The sequence below is a fragment of the Heliangelus exortis genome, chromosome 14 (assembly GCF_036169615.1).
Source record: "Heliangelus exortis chromosome 14, bHelExo1.hap1, whole genome shotgun sequence".
NCBI classification, from domain to species: domain Eukaryota; kingdom Metazoa; phylum Chordata; class Aves; order Apodiformes; family Trochilidae; genus Heliangelus; species Heliangelus exortis.
The window spans coordinates 4992185-5009407 of NC_092435.1; the positions used below are offsets into that span (position 1 = coordinate 4992185).

General features: G+C 45.1%; 1 protein-coding gene across 1 annotated transcript in view; it reads left to right on the forward strand.

The window, feature by feature from the left end:
• Window positions 1-10939: 10939 nt before the first annotated feature.
• STK26 (serine/threonine kinase 26) overlaps window positions 10940-17223 on the forward strand; it is a 34190-nt gene continuing 27906 nt past the window's right edge. Inside the window, exons 1-2 of the mRNA XM_071758288.1 lie at window positions 10940-11293; window positions 11393-11508. Of these exons, the coding sequence (XP_071614389.1) occupies window positions 11467-11508 (42 nt within the window). The 5' untranslated portion in view covers window positions 10940-11293; window positions 11393-11466. The remainder of the gene's footprint in view (window positions 11294-11392; window positions 11509-17223) is intronic.

A 17223-nucleotide genomic window follows, 5' to 3' on the forward strand; every position in this document is an offset into this window, starting at 1 on the left:
GCAAATGAATGAAAGTCGGGTAATCTTCTGTCTTATCTTTCCTCCGCCCCCAAACCCCCATCCACTTCAGGCATCAGAGGGAAACTAATTGACTACTGAGTTTCCTTTTCGTGCTTGGACACCTCGGATGACTTGGTTATTTTCTCTCCTTTTTGTTTCCCAAACAAATCGGCTTCAAAGGCAGAGCCGGTGCAGGTGTCTCTGTTATGTGATAAATATCTACGGAATAACTGGGGGAGAGGCCTTGCTTCACCAGGTGCTCACTGCCTCTTTGATCAATCTGGTTGCAGTTTTGCTGCCTCTCCCAGCTACCCAGGGTGAGACTTAACGCTGGGGAAGGACATCTGCTGCTGCTCACCATCCCCCATTTCCCTTATCTTCCAAAGCAAAAGGGGAGTGAGGTCTTTTTTGGGGAAAGGACCTGTATGAGGTGGCTTTCCAGGGAATGTGGCCTTTGCAGGGATAAGGCATCATCAGAGAGGCTTTTCTTAGGAGAAAGGCTATGGGAATGGTCCCTAAATGGGACAGTTAGGGGCTGGCCTGAGAGGGAGGCTCCCATCTCCACCTTACCTGACCCAGAGTAAGGTCTGACCCTCATCCTAATTGTCCCTGCAAGAGTGCTGATCCGGGCATGCTGCCAGACTGTGTTTTCCTTTGCCAGGTTGGAGATGGAATAGAAACTAGAGAAGGGTGTTCTCAGGGAAGGAAGAGATGCTGAGCTTTTGCCCTGTCATCAGCTGGGGCAAGCCACTCTCCCACCCCTACCATCTTGCCAGAGTGAGAAAATAGGAGCAGGCTGCAGGAGGTCCTTGCAAGGGCCTCCCGTTCCTTAATGCCTGGGGAGTTGCAGGGAGCTTTGCTGGTAAGGAAGCCACAGCCCTCCCTGTTGGCATGAGCCAAGGGCCAGCTGGGTACCACCCCTGTCCCCATCAGGGAGAGCTGTGCCAAGGTCTGTACCAGCCACCCATTGAGGCAGCCCAAGGCAAAGGGGTCACCTATGGTGGAACTCAGGTAACCACACAGGACCTCTCTGTGCTCTTGTCTGCCCTTCTGGTCCCTTTCTGGGAAAAAAAAACTGGGCTGGGCTGGGGGCATAGCTGGGACAGGAATCTGTGTGGTGGGATGCATCAGGGTGTTTATTGCAGTTACAGAAAGCAGGGACTGCATACACATCTATGTTTCTTTTTGATAGAGCACAAGCAACAGTATCCAGCTGGCATGAATTGCTCCAAAATTCACAGAAATACAGAATGTTATGGATTGGAAGGGACCTCTGGTGATGGTTCAATCCTACCCCCTGGCCAGAGCAGGCTCAGCTAGAGCAGGCTGCCCAGGATGGACTTGTATAAACTGCACTTGTATAAACTCTCTCAGGACGCTGTCTTGTTCCTTTTATTTGTGAGCTGATGTTTAACCAAGTGAAGCATTATTTTGTTATAATCTTTCTGTATTGGCACTGTTGCCCTTGAGCCTTCCCCTTTCTCCTTTCCTTTTCAGTCTGTCAGCATCTTCCTTGACTTGCCCTACCATGAACACCAGCTTTTCCAGGTGATTCTGTGCTTCACATCCATCCTGTTTGGCTTACACAAACTTCCAGATCATGTCTGGTCTTCTGTCCATTTTGTGATACGGGCAGAAAGCAGAAAGTTTTGCTGTAGAAGGATCCTATGCAAATTTATGCTTTTCCCATGCTGGCCATAAGGTGCTATTGAAATTATAGAATGGTACTGTCTTGTTTTCCTTTGAGTGCAAAAAGGAGAGTACAGGTGCAGGAGAGGAGGAACAGAAATAGAAGAGATGCCCCATTGTGCTGCACAGGAACAGATTGGTACAGGGCAAAACTACAGCATGGTAAGTTTTCTTTCTTTAAATTGAAAAAAAGAACAGTTCTGGAAGAACAGGGACCTCTGCTGCGTTCGCTTCCTCCCTGGGGTTACAAAATCTGCTACCAAGCCCCCAGATGACAGTCTCAGCTGCAACAGCTCTGATGGGATGCTCTCAGGGTAGGGCAACTTTTAGGGAGTTTGCCATGACCTTATGAAGGAAGGAGAAATCCATCTTTTTACAGCTTTGTTGTGCATTTTGTCCGGCATGCCATAAATACAATTTTGGTCCATAAAATTGGTGTGAGAAATAAAGTTAGTCACAGGACTTCCTTGCAAAGCAGCTCATAAACAAGCTTTCCTCACTTCCCTCTTATGAAAGTTCAGCTCTCCTCTGTGGCACTGACTTCTTTGTTTCCCTTTTCTCCTACTTATCCCCTGACTCCCATTAGTATCTGAGTCAGTCTAGTAAATATTTCGCCCTGTGGCAGCCTCTCCAAACACAGCAGGAAGATCAGTCTCTGAAGTGTACTCTTGACACATCTCCCGGGGATCCTTTTGCACTCTCTAATGGGTTTTTTTTTCTGTCGTTCCTCATTCACACATTGAGAAAGAGGGAACCAATGGCCCATCAATTCAGGAGCTCGTTAGCAGTGAATGGTAATGTGGTCGGTGGTGCTTCCTCTTCCCTTCTCCCTTTTCACACTCATATCCTCCCTGTACTTTAACCTTTGTAGTGGCAGTTTCCCGGACTGAGTGTGTTGTTCAACATCTGCTGGTAGAAGAATGTATTTAACTAAGTCTCACCCTTATGTATGTTTTACTGAAAAATACTCCTCCTTTCCTGGATGCAAAGGCAGTCAAGCACACTCAAATGCACTGACCACTGTGCATTTTATAGCTTCAGCCTTCTAGCACATGGGTGACACTGTCACCATCATGTCATGTCATTTGCAGGCTCACCAGTAACCTTGCTGGCCGTGATCCACATATTTATCCCTGACTTCCTCCTCAGCACAAGGGATAAGTGTATGTAGGAGTTGGACCAGACAGAGGAGAGCTCCCAAAGCAGCCAGGAGAGATGTGCATTTCTGAGTCATCTGCTCTCTGGGTGCTACTAGTTGCTACTTCTAATGCACCCCAGGATGCCATTGGCCTTCTTGGCCACAAGGGCACATTGCTGGCTCATGGTCATCCTTCCATCCACCAGCATCCCCAGGTTTCTTTCCTCTGTGCTGCTCTCCAACAGCTCAGTCCCCAACCTGTACTGGTACCTGGGGTTGTTCTTTCCCAGATGCAAGACTTTACACTTGCCCTTGTTGTAATTCACCAGACTTCTCCCTGCCCAACTCTCCAGCCTGTCCAGGTCCCTCTGAATGGCAGCACAGCCTTCTGGGGTGTCAGCCACTCCTCTCAGCTTTGTGTCATCAGCAAACTTGCTGATAGTTCACTTTACTCCCTCATCCAGGTCATCAATAAATACATTGAATAGTACTGGTCCCAGTACTGACCCTTGAGGGACTCCACTAGAAACAGACTTCCAACCAGACTCCATCCCAGACTACAACTCTCTGGCTTCTGTCCTTCAGCCAGCTCCTGATCCACCTCACTACCCAATCATCCAGGTCACACTTCTGCAGTTTAGCTCCAAGGATGCTGTGGGAGATGGTGTCAAATGCCTTCCTGAAATCAAGACAGACTATGTCCACTGCCCTGTCATCATCCATCCTCCTAGTTAACATCCTCATAGAAGGCTATCAGGTTGGTCAGACATGACTTCCCCTTAGTAAAGCCATGTTGACTGCTCCTCATAAGCCTCTTGTCCTTGATGTGCCTGGAGCCAGCACCAAGAATGAGTTGTTCCATCACCTTTCCAGGGAGGGAGGTGAGGCCGACTGGTCTGCAGTTACCTGGGTCCTCTTTCTTGCCTTTCTTGAAGACTGGAGTGACATTTGCTTTCCTCCAGTCCTCAGACACCTCTCCTGTTCCCAACAACTTACCAAAGATGATGAAGAATGGCCTAGCAATGACATCTGCCCATTCCCTCAGCATCCATGGGTGCACCCCATCAGAATCCCCAGAGTTATGGATGTCCAGACTCATTAAATGATCCTTAACCCAGTCCTCATCAACCAAGGCAAACTCATCCTTTATCCTGACTTCCTCAGCAGCCTCAGGCATCTGGGGCTCCTGAGAACACCCTCCAGCTGTACACACAGAGGCAAAGAAGGTGTTTAGCAATTCCACTTTCTTTGTTTCCTCTGTCACCTATGTCTAGCATCCATCATAGCCAAAGCCAGGTGCTTGCTGTTCATTTCAAGTGACAGCCCAACTGGGACACAGATGCTGAGCCTCATTTTCACAATCCAGTGACTTTTGGACATTTTTCCAAAAGATTTGTTCCATTCTCTCTTCTTGCTCCAGGTTCCTGTTAACAACCAGCTCAACTTAGTATGCTTTTTATGCAAAAGGCAAATTCCTTTTGAAGCTCTGAATGAAGGCTGTGTTTGTCACTTAGTGCTCTGGGAGGAATTTGGGTAAATTGGACTGGAGACAGAAATATCTCTGTTCCCTCTCCCAGGAAGGTATCAGATTCTTGCATTTCATATGCATTTCTGCTATGAGAAGGAGCTCTGTAACAGTATTATCAGACCCTCCCTTCACATTGATTCCTGCCTTGACCACATACAATTAATTAACTAAAAATGCTGTTTGCTCTTGTTCTACATGGAGGTTCAGGTGTGTCTCCATGAGCCAAGCAGGGGTCTTTGCCTGCTAAGGCATCAGCAAAGGGCAAACCTGACAAATACAGCACTTGGGTCCACTGGCTGTGGCAGTAACACTGCCCTGATGGTTGGAGCTCACAGCCCATTCAGACTCTGCTCAACATCGTGTCACAGGGCAACCTCTGCAGGGCTATGGGAATACAAAGGTAGAAACAGGGACTAGAGAGGTTTGCATTTAATGTTCCATTTTGCAGAAACTGAAGGCTGAGACAAAGGCAATCAGTCTCTGCCTACCTACTGCTTCCCTACCTGCCCTTCCCTTCTCTGCCTTCCCTACTCCTTAGGGAACTGCAAGTTAACTGAGAGCCACCAAACTCCTTGCATGAGCTCCAGGAACAAGTGCTTTTCCACAGCTGCATCCCACTGCTTTCTTCCTCTGGGAAGAAACTGTCCATGGGCTGGGGTGATCAGCACATGCCCCATCCACATGGAAGGAGCTGCAATGCTGCTGCCTCATCCTATCTCCCAGCATTGCTGCAGGGGCAGTGGATTTCTAAGATGTATTCCTCCAAGTGAACTATGAAGTTATTTCTATCTTTGACCAAAGTTTTCTCTTCTGAGTGCCCCTGTCTCTGCTCCCCACCGTGCCCTGGCTGCTCTGCCAGCCTGTTTGCAGCAGGTACTGATAGCTGTGATGTGCCAGGAGCCCTTGGAGGGCAGCCCATGCATTTTGTGAGCCCCGTTGCCACGATACTGAACACAGAGCAGATGTTTATTTCAACAGAGATGGCTTTGATTCCTTTTCAACTTTTCTCTCAAGCTGCCATGGTGTGTGAATACCTCTTCTCGGGAGCCAAGTGCTGTCAGGGCCCAAAAGGCAGGCACTGTCACTGCAGCCAGCATGGAGGGGAACAGGGTTGAGAGGCATGTGGCAGAGTAACACCAAGCAAGCTGATGGCCCTGGCTGATGGGGAGGGATGGGGGAGGCTCTGGGGAGACTGAAATCAGGAGTGCTGTGCATGCATCTATGAGCACATACACGTGTTTGTGTGGCTTTGTTTTGGTGCTGAAAGCCTGGAAGGGTTGGGGAAAAGCATTCTCACTGCTAGCACTCCCAATGCTTCATTTTTCTGTTTGTTTCCGTACAGTTCCTTTGTCAAATCATGGCTGCCTTGCTGCAGACTTGGACCAGGATGTCTGGAAGCTGTGCTGATGGGACCATCCTTTTCCTAAGAGCATGAGAAGCCAGGCACCAAAAAAAAGATTGAAGTTGTGGTAGAAGAGGTAAGGAGATCTCTTCCCTAAGGCCAGTCATTCCAGATGAGAACTATTGAGAAAAGAAGCACTTCTTCCTGAATTAATTTTTATTCCCTTTTCCTTTCATTTCCCTAGTTTTGCTATTGGAGTCTCAAAAAAAATTACCTTTGTCTCCTCCTCTCCTTTGAGCCATCTTGTCTCTGGTTTTCTCCCCATGCTTTTTGTGGTGCTGGCAGGAGTGGGTGCTAAGTAAGAGCAGCCTGCCCCCACAAGCATCCTGCCTGGAGCCCTGTCTGAGGCTATTGGCCTTGTGCCTCTGTAGAGTGGGTGCTATGTTAGTACAGGAATCCCACCAGAACCAACTTCTTGTTACTGTTCCCTTATATAGAAATGTTTTCAATTCCATAAATACTGTATGTATGTTACTATAAAAAAAAACAACCACAACCTTTAAAAAAAAAAAAGGTTATACTGGCTATGCAAAGACACTGTGCTGATGGGGTGGCATTTTGTTTGCCCACTGGGAGGGCCTCTCACTCACTTCCTTTACCCCTTCCACTGTTGTGGCCAAACTATTTTTGGTATTCCAAGAGTGCAAGCTTTGCTGAAAGTTTGGTTTCCTGCTAAGGGGGAAATTAGAGTAGGGAAGAATTATTTAAAATAATAAAAATATCTGCAAGCAGGGAGAAGAACATATGAGAACATTCATTTGAGAAGATCAATGTTCTGTGATGTTACACTACTTAATTGGATATAATTACCTGTAAATACACATGCATGTGTGTTTGCTGGTTTATTTTACAGATGAAAGTGTAAGTAGAGTATTTTTGAATAAACAGGCCAGAAGCACACTAATCCCATCCCATGTTGTAATCTTGGAAGCACAGGGTTATCTTATAGAAGACTGGTTGCTTTAAGATAAATCCTATATTGAAATTAAAAGTTCACCAGTACAAAGATCTTTTTGTGACAAAAGTAGAAAGTTTGCCCTTGAACTTGTGAACCAATTTATCATAATCCTTAGCCACATAGTGACTCACCATTCACCGTACTGGTACAATACACATTCACTATTAGCTTAGTACCTGCCTAAAGGCAACTCACTATTTTTTTTTTTCCTGTTATGGAAAATAAATATTATGTCAATGAAGAACTCCCAGGTAAGAAATTGAACTCTGCTCATCTAGTACCATGGGTACCAAGTCTACTTGTCCTGTTAGTGAGTAGCTGTGCCCTGTCAGAAGAGTTCTCAGCTCAGCTGGGTACTGTCTGGTCCAACATTAACTCTCCAGGCTCAAACACCAAGGTGCAAGCAGGCTGACCAAACCAGAACCAAACCCATCTATGACAGGAGCTCATCTCTGTCTGAAGCCAGTGCCAGGGACTTCTGAAGTGCATGGGAGTGGAGTGAGCAGGGACAATGCAGTCGCCTGCAGGGATTTGCAGCTCACGTACTTCCTCAACCAGAGGTGCTAGTTTTATAAATAGTATTTCCCAATGTTGTTTGTTTTGTTTTTTTTTTTTAATTCCATTAAAATGTCCAGTCACTTTTGGCCTGGAGCAAGGAGTTCACCACCTTAACTATATACCCTGTGTGAAGAAGTGCCTATTTTTTGTTTGTTCTGAATTTGGCACCTGCTTGTTTGATTTAATGATCCTTAGTCCTTGCATTGAAGTAGATGGTGCACAAGTATCCCTCACCCACCTTTTCTAGGTATTTACCTCAGCCTGATTATTTTCCTTAAAAGTACAGGAAGTGTCAATTTAAAAAATAGTTCAGCCATTTCTAATATAATTTTCCCGCCTTGCTTTTGAGGGAGGATGTGCCATTTTTATCTGCCAGATAAAATACCCAAGTTGGCCATATTATGTGAAAATCTTTATTCATTAACACAATTGACACTGGCAAATTTTGGCAGCTGAATTCTTTAAATAATCTGTTTGTGCTGAAGGACCTCCATGCACCCACTGTCCTGCAGAATAACTGAGCGGGCTCCTCTGGGGGAACCCAGAACATCCAACTCTCCTGGGGGCACGGGGCTGCTGTCACCAAGTTTGGAACAAGAGGAACCTCTGCTTTATGTCCTGGCACTCACCTGAGTGCACCCAGGCTGAAGGTGGCTGAAAACAGCCATGCCAGGTGGCAGAGGACACAGAGAAGTTTGGATGCTGAAGGACCTGGAGAATGAGGGGAGGCAAAAAAAGGATGAATACAGGGCGTAGAAAGGAAGATGCTGGGCATAAGTGGATGTATTGGTTCTGCTACAAGGCTTAATAATTTTAAATTATTAACTGGATATAGAAATACCAAAGTTGTAAATATGGGCTTGATCCGTATTTATCTCCTGTGTTAATATCAGCAGTTTCTAGCAGCAGTGCTGGAAATTCTCAGCTACTGAATAAGTTGCCTTAATGACAAAGGGCATTTCCCTCACCCCAGCAAATCACTGTGAGGAGTCCCTGGAGTCCACAGCTATAAGATGCAGTATTTTTTCTGTTTAGCAGTGTAATTCCATATTAATTTACATTTGGAAATTTGAGATAAACATCTACCATTTTTTGTGGTAAGTCTAAACCAACTAACATGATGCAGGCACCCTCAGTGCCCAGTGTTAATCTAGCTCCCTGCAGTCTTCTGAGGTACAAACAATTGTATTTGCACACCAGCAACACGATTACATTAGGCAAATGCACAAAACAGTAGGAAGTCTGACATGGGTTACATTGCAACTTCAAGGCCCTACAAGATGCCCTAAGTGACCTATAGCCACATTTTAAGTCCTGGATAACAGCAGCAACAGGTATTTACAGGTCTTTCATATGGCAGTATCAGCAACTGACCATCTAACTTTCTTAATGCACGAATTAGAAGTTGCTAATTACAGAGTGGCATACAATATTACAACCTTTTCTTGGATGTTATGGTGCCAGCCTATCTACCTTCACAGCCTGGCTCAGTGATTCAGTCATTACCTAACCAGCTGATTACTTAAGATTCCCTGACAGATTTTTCTCCCTGGTTCACTCACTGCATCATCCCAGAGTTTGTTGAGTGAGTATGGAATAAATAAGTGTTGCTTTTTTTGCTGAATATTTTGCTTTAGGTTGCCACTGCAGTTCTCCTGCCATGGGTGGGAGGTAGATACAGATGTAATTACTGAGGAAAACACCTTATCACATGCACTGCAATTGTTCTGCTCATACTCTATTAAATTAATTTGCTCCAGTCCCTTTCATGTTATATTAAGGTGAATGCAAGTCAGAAATGCATAAAAGGCCAAAAGTCTCGGTGTATGGCTCCAAACAGGAAGCACAGATTTGCAATTAATATACTCTCTGATACAAAGTAAACAGGTGCAGTCAAGAGGAAGTATGTGAGGAAGAGTATAAAACCCAGAGAAGGCTGAGAAAATCACTTAGCAGGCTTCTGGGGAGAAAAGTCAAGGTAACAAATGGATAAAAAAAAGAAAAGCAGAGCTTCAGAGAACAGGATAGTAATATATTCATGCAGCATGAAACAAAAATCCTCATACTTCTTTTGTCAGAAATTTTTCAGGGATCATATTCTAAAGATCATTAAAATGTAAGAAGAAAAGGGATTTAAGTATGTTCAAGCAGAATGAACCAGGCAGGATTCAGAAGTTCCATGACTGGATGTTGATTCATTTATTGACTGAACCACTGTACATAACTAAGAAAGCTTTTTGTCAGTAGAAATCCCCCTTTATAGCCCAAGGTTTATTAATTTTTTAAAAACTAACTTTTTTTTTCTTCATTAAAGTGTATGGTATAAACTTTCAGAAAATGCTTACCTTAAATATTCCATCCATTAAAATGATCTCCTTATAGGCTCGTAGGTAACTTGTCTTCATACAACTATAACATAGAAGCCTTTTAAAGCTATGTTATTTTTTAAAAGGTTAAGAAGGAAGTAAATATTTTAATGGCAGTAAGTCTTAACAAACTGGCAAGTCAGAAAAAAACATTCCAACACAGTCCTGTGAGTTTGTTTTTCAATTTGAACCACAGTGAGTTAAGGATGGAAAGACTGCCTAACTTTTAAATTCTTGGCTTCAGCCTGTTTTAACACGACCTTACCTTAAACAGAGGTGTTTTGTATTCCTTGCCACAGTGCAGGGTTTCTTGGAGTTATAGGGGAGGGAGACTGTCTCCTGTTCTTTTTGAAGGTGCCTACTCTCAGAACTGGGTAGCTCCAGTATGACCAACAATCCAGAATCTCCCATTTACCTTGTTTGTTTGGCTTTTAGACCCATAGACTTCGAGAGAAATTCTCACGTAGCCATGAGGATATGTAACAGGCCCATGTGATTTCTATATTCTTGCTGAGAGGGGTGAGGGGAGGACCAGTGCCATAAAAGATACTGGTTTTAGCTCTGCTTGAGTAACTGGCAGGACTGTCATGTTTAGAGATGTGAATCACACACACGAAGAGGTGACTCACGTATGAACGGGGAAAATGTCACCCAAAACCACTGCTTGTTTTCCTGTTCAGGGCACAGCAGAACATGGTGGGCAAAGACCACCGGACCCCTGACATGGGGGAAGAAGGTGGCTATGAGGAAAGTGCTTGGTAAGAGGGTCCCAGAGGAGCTGGGGCAGGGCTGGTGAAGAGCTGGCCCGAGTGGGAAATCCTCCTGGGGAGGCAAGAAAACCAGCAAACCCAAACTGGGAGCCGAACCGGCATTCATCGAACTTGTCCACACTACCCGCGCTGCGACTGGCTGCCCGAGCCGAGCAGACACCCCCTTCTTTGCGTTGTAACAGCAAATAAAAGCCATAAAACATTCACTCGATTATTGGCAACTCCGTGTCTCTGGGTTGCAGAAGCTCTGGCTTTCTTGGGGTGCCAGGAGCTCAGGCCGTGTGTCTGGGGGTCCGGGCGCTGTGACAGTGTGTGGGGGGACGGGACCCTGTGACAGCTTGTCTGAGGGGCACAGGACCCTGTCCAGACCGCCTGGCACTGCCCGAGGGGCCCCGGGAGCCCCGAAACATCTCCATCGGCCCCGACCCCGAGCCCGGCCCGCTCCGGGGAACCTCGGTCCCTCCCTCTGCCCCCCGACCCCTGCCCGTTCGCCGCGGGCGGCCCGAGCCATCCGAGGAGGCGGGGGCAGCTGACGCCGTGGCCAGTGCGGCGGCGGCAGCTCCGCCCCGCAAAGCCGAAGCTAAGACGGAAGAAGCTGCCGCCGTCCAGCCGCACAGCAGCCGCCTCTGTCTCTTGCCAGAGCTCGACATGGTGCTCTGAGCCCGGCCGTGCCGAGAGCAGCCACTCCGCACGCCTCTCCGGGGAACCCCGAGCAGCCGCCCCAGCGCCGGAACCGGGGAGGGGGTGGAGGGGGGGCATGGACAAGGCGAGCGGCTCCAGCCGGCCGGGCCGCTGCTAGGAGCCGGGCGGGTATGGCAGAGCGTCGCTAGGGACCCCCTTCCCGCCCCTGTCGCGCAGCTCGGCCCCAGTCCCGCGGCCGCGAGGTGAGCGGGCGGGGGCCGCCGATCAGGGCGGGCCGTGGGGAGGGAAGGAGGGAGCGCGGCCCGCGCTAAAGCCGCCTCCCCGCCGCTTTGTCCTTCCAGGCCCCGCCGTCGCCCAGGAGCAGGGAGGCCGAGAGAGGGGAGCAGCGGGCGGCACCCGGCCGCTGCAGCCCGCCATGGCCCACTCGCCCGTGGCGGTGCAAGTGCCCGGCATGCAGGTGAGCTCCGCGCTGCGCCGACCCCAAAATGGAGGCGATGGGCCCAGGCTCGGCCCCGGCTCCGGAAGCGGCGCTTGCGGCCCCACCGGGCGGAGGCCGCCGCTGGGGCGATGGGGTCTGGGGGATCGCGGGTCGTCGAAGCGGGGCGGGCGGCGCGGCCTGGCTGCGGAGGAGCCGCGGAAAGGCCTCGTTCGGCCTAGGGAGGAGAGCGGGCCGGAGCCTTCGCCGAGCGAAGGAGAGAGAGAGAGAGGGGTACTCTGAGGTAACGGGAGGCCCGGGAGAGGCCCCGCTCCCTCAGAGTGCCCCAGGGGGGAGGCGTACCTGCTGCCAGCCCCTCGGAGGCGAAGAGTTTCCTCTGCCTCCCAACCCCCCCTTTGTTCAGGGTTGGCCACCCGGCGTCCAGGAGCTTCTGAAACTGATTAAAGGCGAAATGAAGTTAATCGCAGGGTGTGTGGGTGCCCTGTAAATGACATCTCGGGCTCGCTGGCAAGCCTGCCTCCCGCAGGACTTCCCCACCGACATGCGCTTGGCCCTAGGCCTGCAGCGCGGCTTCTCCGGGGACCTTGCGATTAATGGAGAGGGAGGTGGCAGAGGCGAGGTCTGGTGGTGAGGCTGCACAGCGGGCAGCAGGCTGCGGGGAACCCTCATCTCTCAGAGCCTTGCACCTGGCTATGGCTGGCAGTGAGACCTGGTGTCTTCTCTGTGTGGTATCTGCTTAGCAAACAAACAAGCTCCTGAGTTACTAATTTACATAGGAAAGGCAGAATAACCTCTGGCTCTTGTCTCTTACTCCAGCTGGACAATCTAGTTCAAGCTTGGTCAGAGATCTTTAACAAACATACAGGAACTGGGGGCTGAACTCCTTTCGGTGTTTTTATTTTTCCTTGTCAGACACTAGCAGCCCAGTCAATGTTTTGAGTGTTCTTTTCACTTCAGGGGAAGCCATTCCTATATAATACTGAAGTTTTTTTCAGTTCAAATGACATAGGAAGCTTTATGATACAATTCTATGTATGCAAGACATGAGAAGCAAAGAGTTCATGAGGCTTCAGAAGAGAAAGCTAGAATTTCTCTTGGTAAGGTGTTTTAACTTTTAGAAATAACAGAATTGATGTATAAACAGTATATATTAATATATGCTAGTTGAAATGCCAAGATTAGGTTTAGCTTTCTGAAGTCAGTTGATACTTAAGTTATCCACTGACTTTGTTGTTACAAGAGGACAGACCATGGTTTCTCAGCCTCCTTGCTCCATTAGCCTTAGGGTTACTGTTGTATTGGTACATCCTAAAAAACTTTGTAACGAAGAAATGGAGGCTTTAGCCTGGTCTACTTTTTTTTATAACCTGTTTTGTTTGGTGGTTTTGTTTGAAGTGTTTGTATTTGTGAGACTTCTATTTTAAAATCCAAGTTTGTCTATTTCTTCATTTTTTTTATCTGCTAGGTGTGTTGCTGTCCTATTTTCTATAGCTGCCCTGTCTTCACAAAAGGACCTTGAAATTATTTAAGATCCTGTTTTCCATGGTTATGCCAATAAACTTTATGTAATAGGATATTTAATTTCACTAGTATTGTAGTTAGTTTAACCCAGACCCATTAACATATGTCTGTATGTTTGAAGCAGTTTTTAGACTATTAGATGTGTACAGCTGCATAGGATTAAAATACATTTTTCCCTTGGTGACTTTTATCAAGGCTATTACATGAGTCCTATAAAAGTCTTAGAATACAAAGAAATAGAATCTAGTGTGAAATTATTTTGCCCACTCTTATAAAAGAAGAGTCATAATGTAGGGGGGGTTAATTGAAACCAATCAGAACAACACAACTCTTATAGAAAGGATGTTGTAATCTGAGTTGTAAGGGTTGCTTCTCTCTCTCTCTCTTTCTCTTTTTTTTTTTTTTTTTTCTTTAAACCTATCTGAACTATTTAGTCAGAATCATCCAGGTGATGATAAAAGTGTCCTTGCTTTGCTCAGTTAAATGGATACTGATTGATTGAAGAAGGAATAAACATGTTCTTCTGTGATGGAAGATCTAAGAGTTACATTAAAACTATCACTGTGAAAAAGTAGCTGCAATGTCAAAGATGTTGTTGGTATTCTGCATTGAGGGAACCATTTTATTTAATATAACAGTTGAAGCTGAATTTGCTGGAGAATGTATTGCAGGTTTGAAATTTTCAGTTTTGTTGTAACCTTACACTTCCCCTCCCAATTTCATTATACAAAAAAAGTATCAGCAATCTAGAAATAAGGTATATTTCCCATCCTCCAAAATTTTTTTTTCAGTTTATCACCAAAGGGTAACAGAAGCTTTTTTGACTGTTTTAAGAACTGTCATCTTTGGAAGAGTCAGGTTCCCTTTAAAAAAAAAAATCCAAATATGGAAAATTACAGAAAGTCACATAGAGTTATTTTGGAGAACTGTGAGTCTGACTTTCAGTACCCTGGCAACAATGGAAGACCCAGAGGCAGCATTATGTGTTGCCTGTATGAGGAGTTACAGAACCATCTGCTTATGTAGTGGTTGTGTTCTGTTTAACCTGTCATGTGTTCCTAAAAAAACCAGAATTTATACCTAACAATTCAATCCTGTGCAAACAACTTCCTCAACACGTTCATTTTCCTTGCTCCTTTGAAAAAGCTCCACCTGATCCAGTTGTATGATGTTAACTTACTCAGCTGCCAGGCTTCTAAACCCATTCAATAAAATCAAAGTGCTCAGTGAATGTATAAAATAAGTGTTCTGAAGCTGAGCATGATACACCAAATTATGGCACTTTGTACAGAATTCAAGACTAGAATAAAAAATGAAAAGTCATTGGAGCTCTGTGAGCATAATTAAGGTGTCCTGGTTATATGAACACAGTTTGCAACAAGTTTGAATGTTAGGCTGGAGTTTCTATTTAGTAATGCCACTGTAAATCAGTTCCTTTTTCTAATCAGATAGAAATATTCACACCAGTTATGAGTATGGAATGCCTTCAGATCTTGCAGTGAGAAGCTTCTTCACTGTCCACCTGTCTCCAAGCAATCCAGTTGAGCTTATACAGAACATTTCTAGATATGGCTTGCAAGAGGGATGTGGGAACCTCCTTGAGGCTTTTACAAATCCAAGGCCTGTAGCTGAAAACAGTTGGGTGTGAAGTGTCAGCTCCTTCTTAGTCCTACACCAGTGCTGTTCTCTTCCCCAGCAGACAGGATGCATAGTTTAGAGTGTTATGTTTGTTTCAGGTGTTCAGAAAGTCACTAATATGTTGATCATTGCAGACTGATGTGCTGCTGATGTTAACTTATATTATTGACACCATCTCAAACAGTACCCTAAAACTTCTTTACAAATAAAAGAGGCTGGAAACTGTTAATTTACAAGTGAGTAGCAATTAACCTTTCTAAGATGAAGAGGGATGACGTTCTTTCAGCATCCTGTATTTCCAAACTAGTCTGTAAACTTCAGTGATGGAACAGCAGTCAAGTAATAGATGCACCTTTTTAGCTGGTAGAGTTTTTATTTATACACTTTCTTTCTTCCCATTCTAATTTGCTGTGCAAAATCTTAAGTCTGTGAAATATTCATTAACAAATGGGAATGTTTCTCATTAGCATTTCTTCTTAGCATTATGTGTGTCTTTGGAAACTTATTTATTTATCTACTCATCTAAACACTTTTTTGTTTCCTTTCTTGTAGTTTTGTTGGGATCTCCTGATCCTGTATGGCAATAGTCTTGAGTTCAGCCAGAAAGGTTACTTAGACCTGTTCTCCATCTGTTTTTATTGTCATTCAGACTATTTTGCAATAAAAAAAGCCTAACTTCCTCTAAAAGCAGAGCAGCCAGAAGCACGTGACCTGTCAGCCAGTGTACTCTGATTCACAATTGAAGGATTGCTTGATAAAATACAAACTTGGACCTAAAGGTGAGCTTTGTTCTCTGTGCTGCCAGTTAACAGACTGGCTCTAGGGTGCTGCTGAACAGCCTGAGCCTGGCAGCTGGAAGGTCTCATGCTGCAGGATGTTCAGAGGCAGATCAGATAGATCTAGTTATTGTATGGGTATAGAAAGATTAATGGAAAGATGGCATTTAATTTTGGAAGTGGTCTTTTTCATAGATCAAGAAAGAAATTACATTTCCTCTGAAATTAGTGCACCTGTAGAAATGGGCTCTTTGTGTGGTGCCTAAAGCTAGTCTGGAAGTGTGTCAGATTTTTAGTAAACCTGCTGCATTGTAGTTACAAAAATATGACTTCTCTTAAAAGCAAGCAATCTGTTACTGTCAAATGTTTAGAGAGTTGGCATTAGAGGAACTAAAACCTTTGAAGAAAGATCCATGAGCTGTATCCAGATACTTCTACAGTGAGTTTGAAAAGACTTCAAACTTTTACTATTCAGAGACATGGCTGACTTAAAGCAAACTGGAAAGTCTTGCAGTTGTAGGGCACCAGGGGACTTCCACAGTGCCTGTAAAAACAGGGATTTCTTACAGTTAAGCTAGGATGGACTCCAGCATTTTGGTGATTAATGCCTTGTACAATTTCAGTTCCTTGATTCATACTTTGAACCACAGTGCAGTCAGACTGCAGGAAGATGGTATTTTAAGACCTGTGCAGAACACGCCTCTTTGTACCTGAAGCAGATATGCATTAAAATATTTGTGGAATTCAGTACTGCAGTTATTGCTTTCCTGGTGGTGCTTGATACAGAAGCTCTGTCATACCTCACAGAGGTCTGCTAATTCAGCTCAGACTTTATTAGCTGAACTTGGTCCTTCTGCCTTGTGCTTTGTAATAAGTTATTCTGATGACAAAAGTGGGGCTTAGTCATACTTGTACTCTCTTGCTGTTATCAAAGGAGGAGAATAGAGTGAGCCATGGCAAGTGCTTGATACAAGGGAGCTGTATAGGTATAATCAGCTGGATTTCAGCAGACATTTTTATCAGGCTTAGAAGAAAAAAATATACAGCAGTCTTCTAGTAGTACTTCTCTGTGCAGATATCACTGGTTTATACACATGTTAAGCTCCCTGACCTGGAATTCGGTGGCAAATCTGCTGAAGCTGCAGAGAGCACATAAACTCAGCTTGACTCTCCTTAATCTCTCTGCTGCCAATCATATATTCTTAAGATTTGGTTAGAGGGTAATTTCTTCCAAAAGGTAAAAACATAAATTCTGAAACCAGACTTTCAAAAATATATCGTTGTTACTTCCTTGTGTAGTGATCTTTTTTCTGTTTAATTTAACATTGAAAAAATTCACATTGGCTGATTTTGAACTTGAATGTTTGTCATGTCATGCTTTACAAGTCCTGATGCAAGTTTTCCTTCTTGTTTCCTCAAAAAGAATGTATAGCAAGTAGTAGCTCAGTAATATTTTGCTGCTAACAAGAAAGTTCTTTAGAAGGGGGATGATTTTTTCTTCACATATGGTAACTTTGTGGCACATTATGAATAGGCAATATGACTGAATGTGCCTTTGCAGCAGTATTTGTACTATGAGACCAATGGAACATCTTAGTAAATATAGGTAAGTGTATTATCCTCAGTTTTTGTTGCTTTTAGTCATCTCCAAAAGTGACAGGATTAATTTTAAACTTGATAGTAAAAGTACCACTCGTTTGCACTTCAGCAGTTAGATTGAAGAAGGTGTCATCAACTCTGAAAAGCAGTGAGACTGCTGGTTTGCCTTTCATTTATTCTTAGGGACTGGGTTTAATAATTG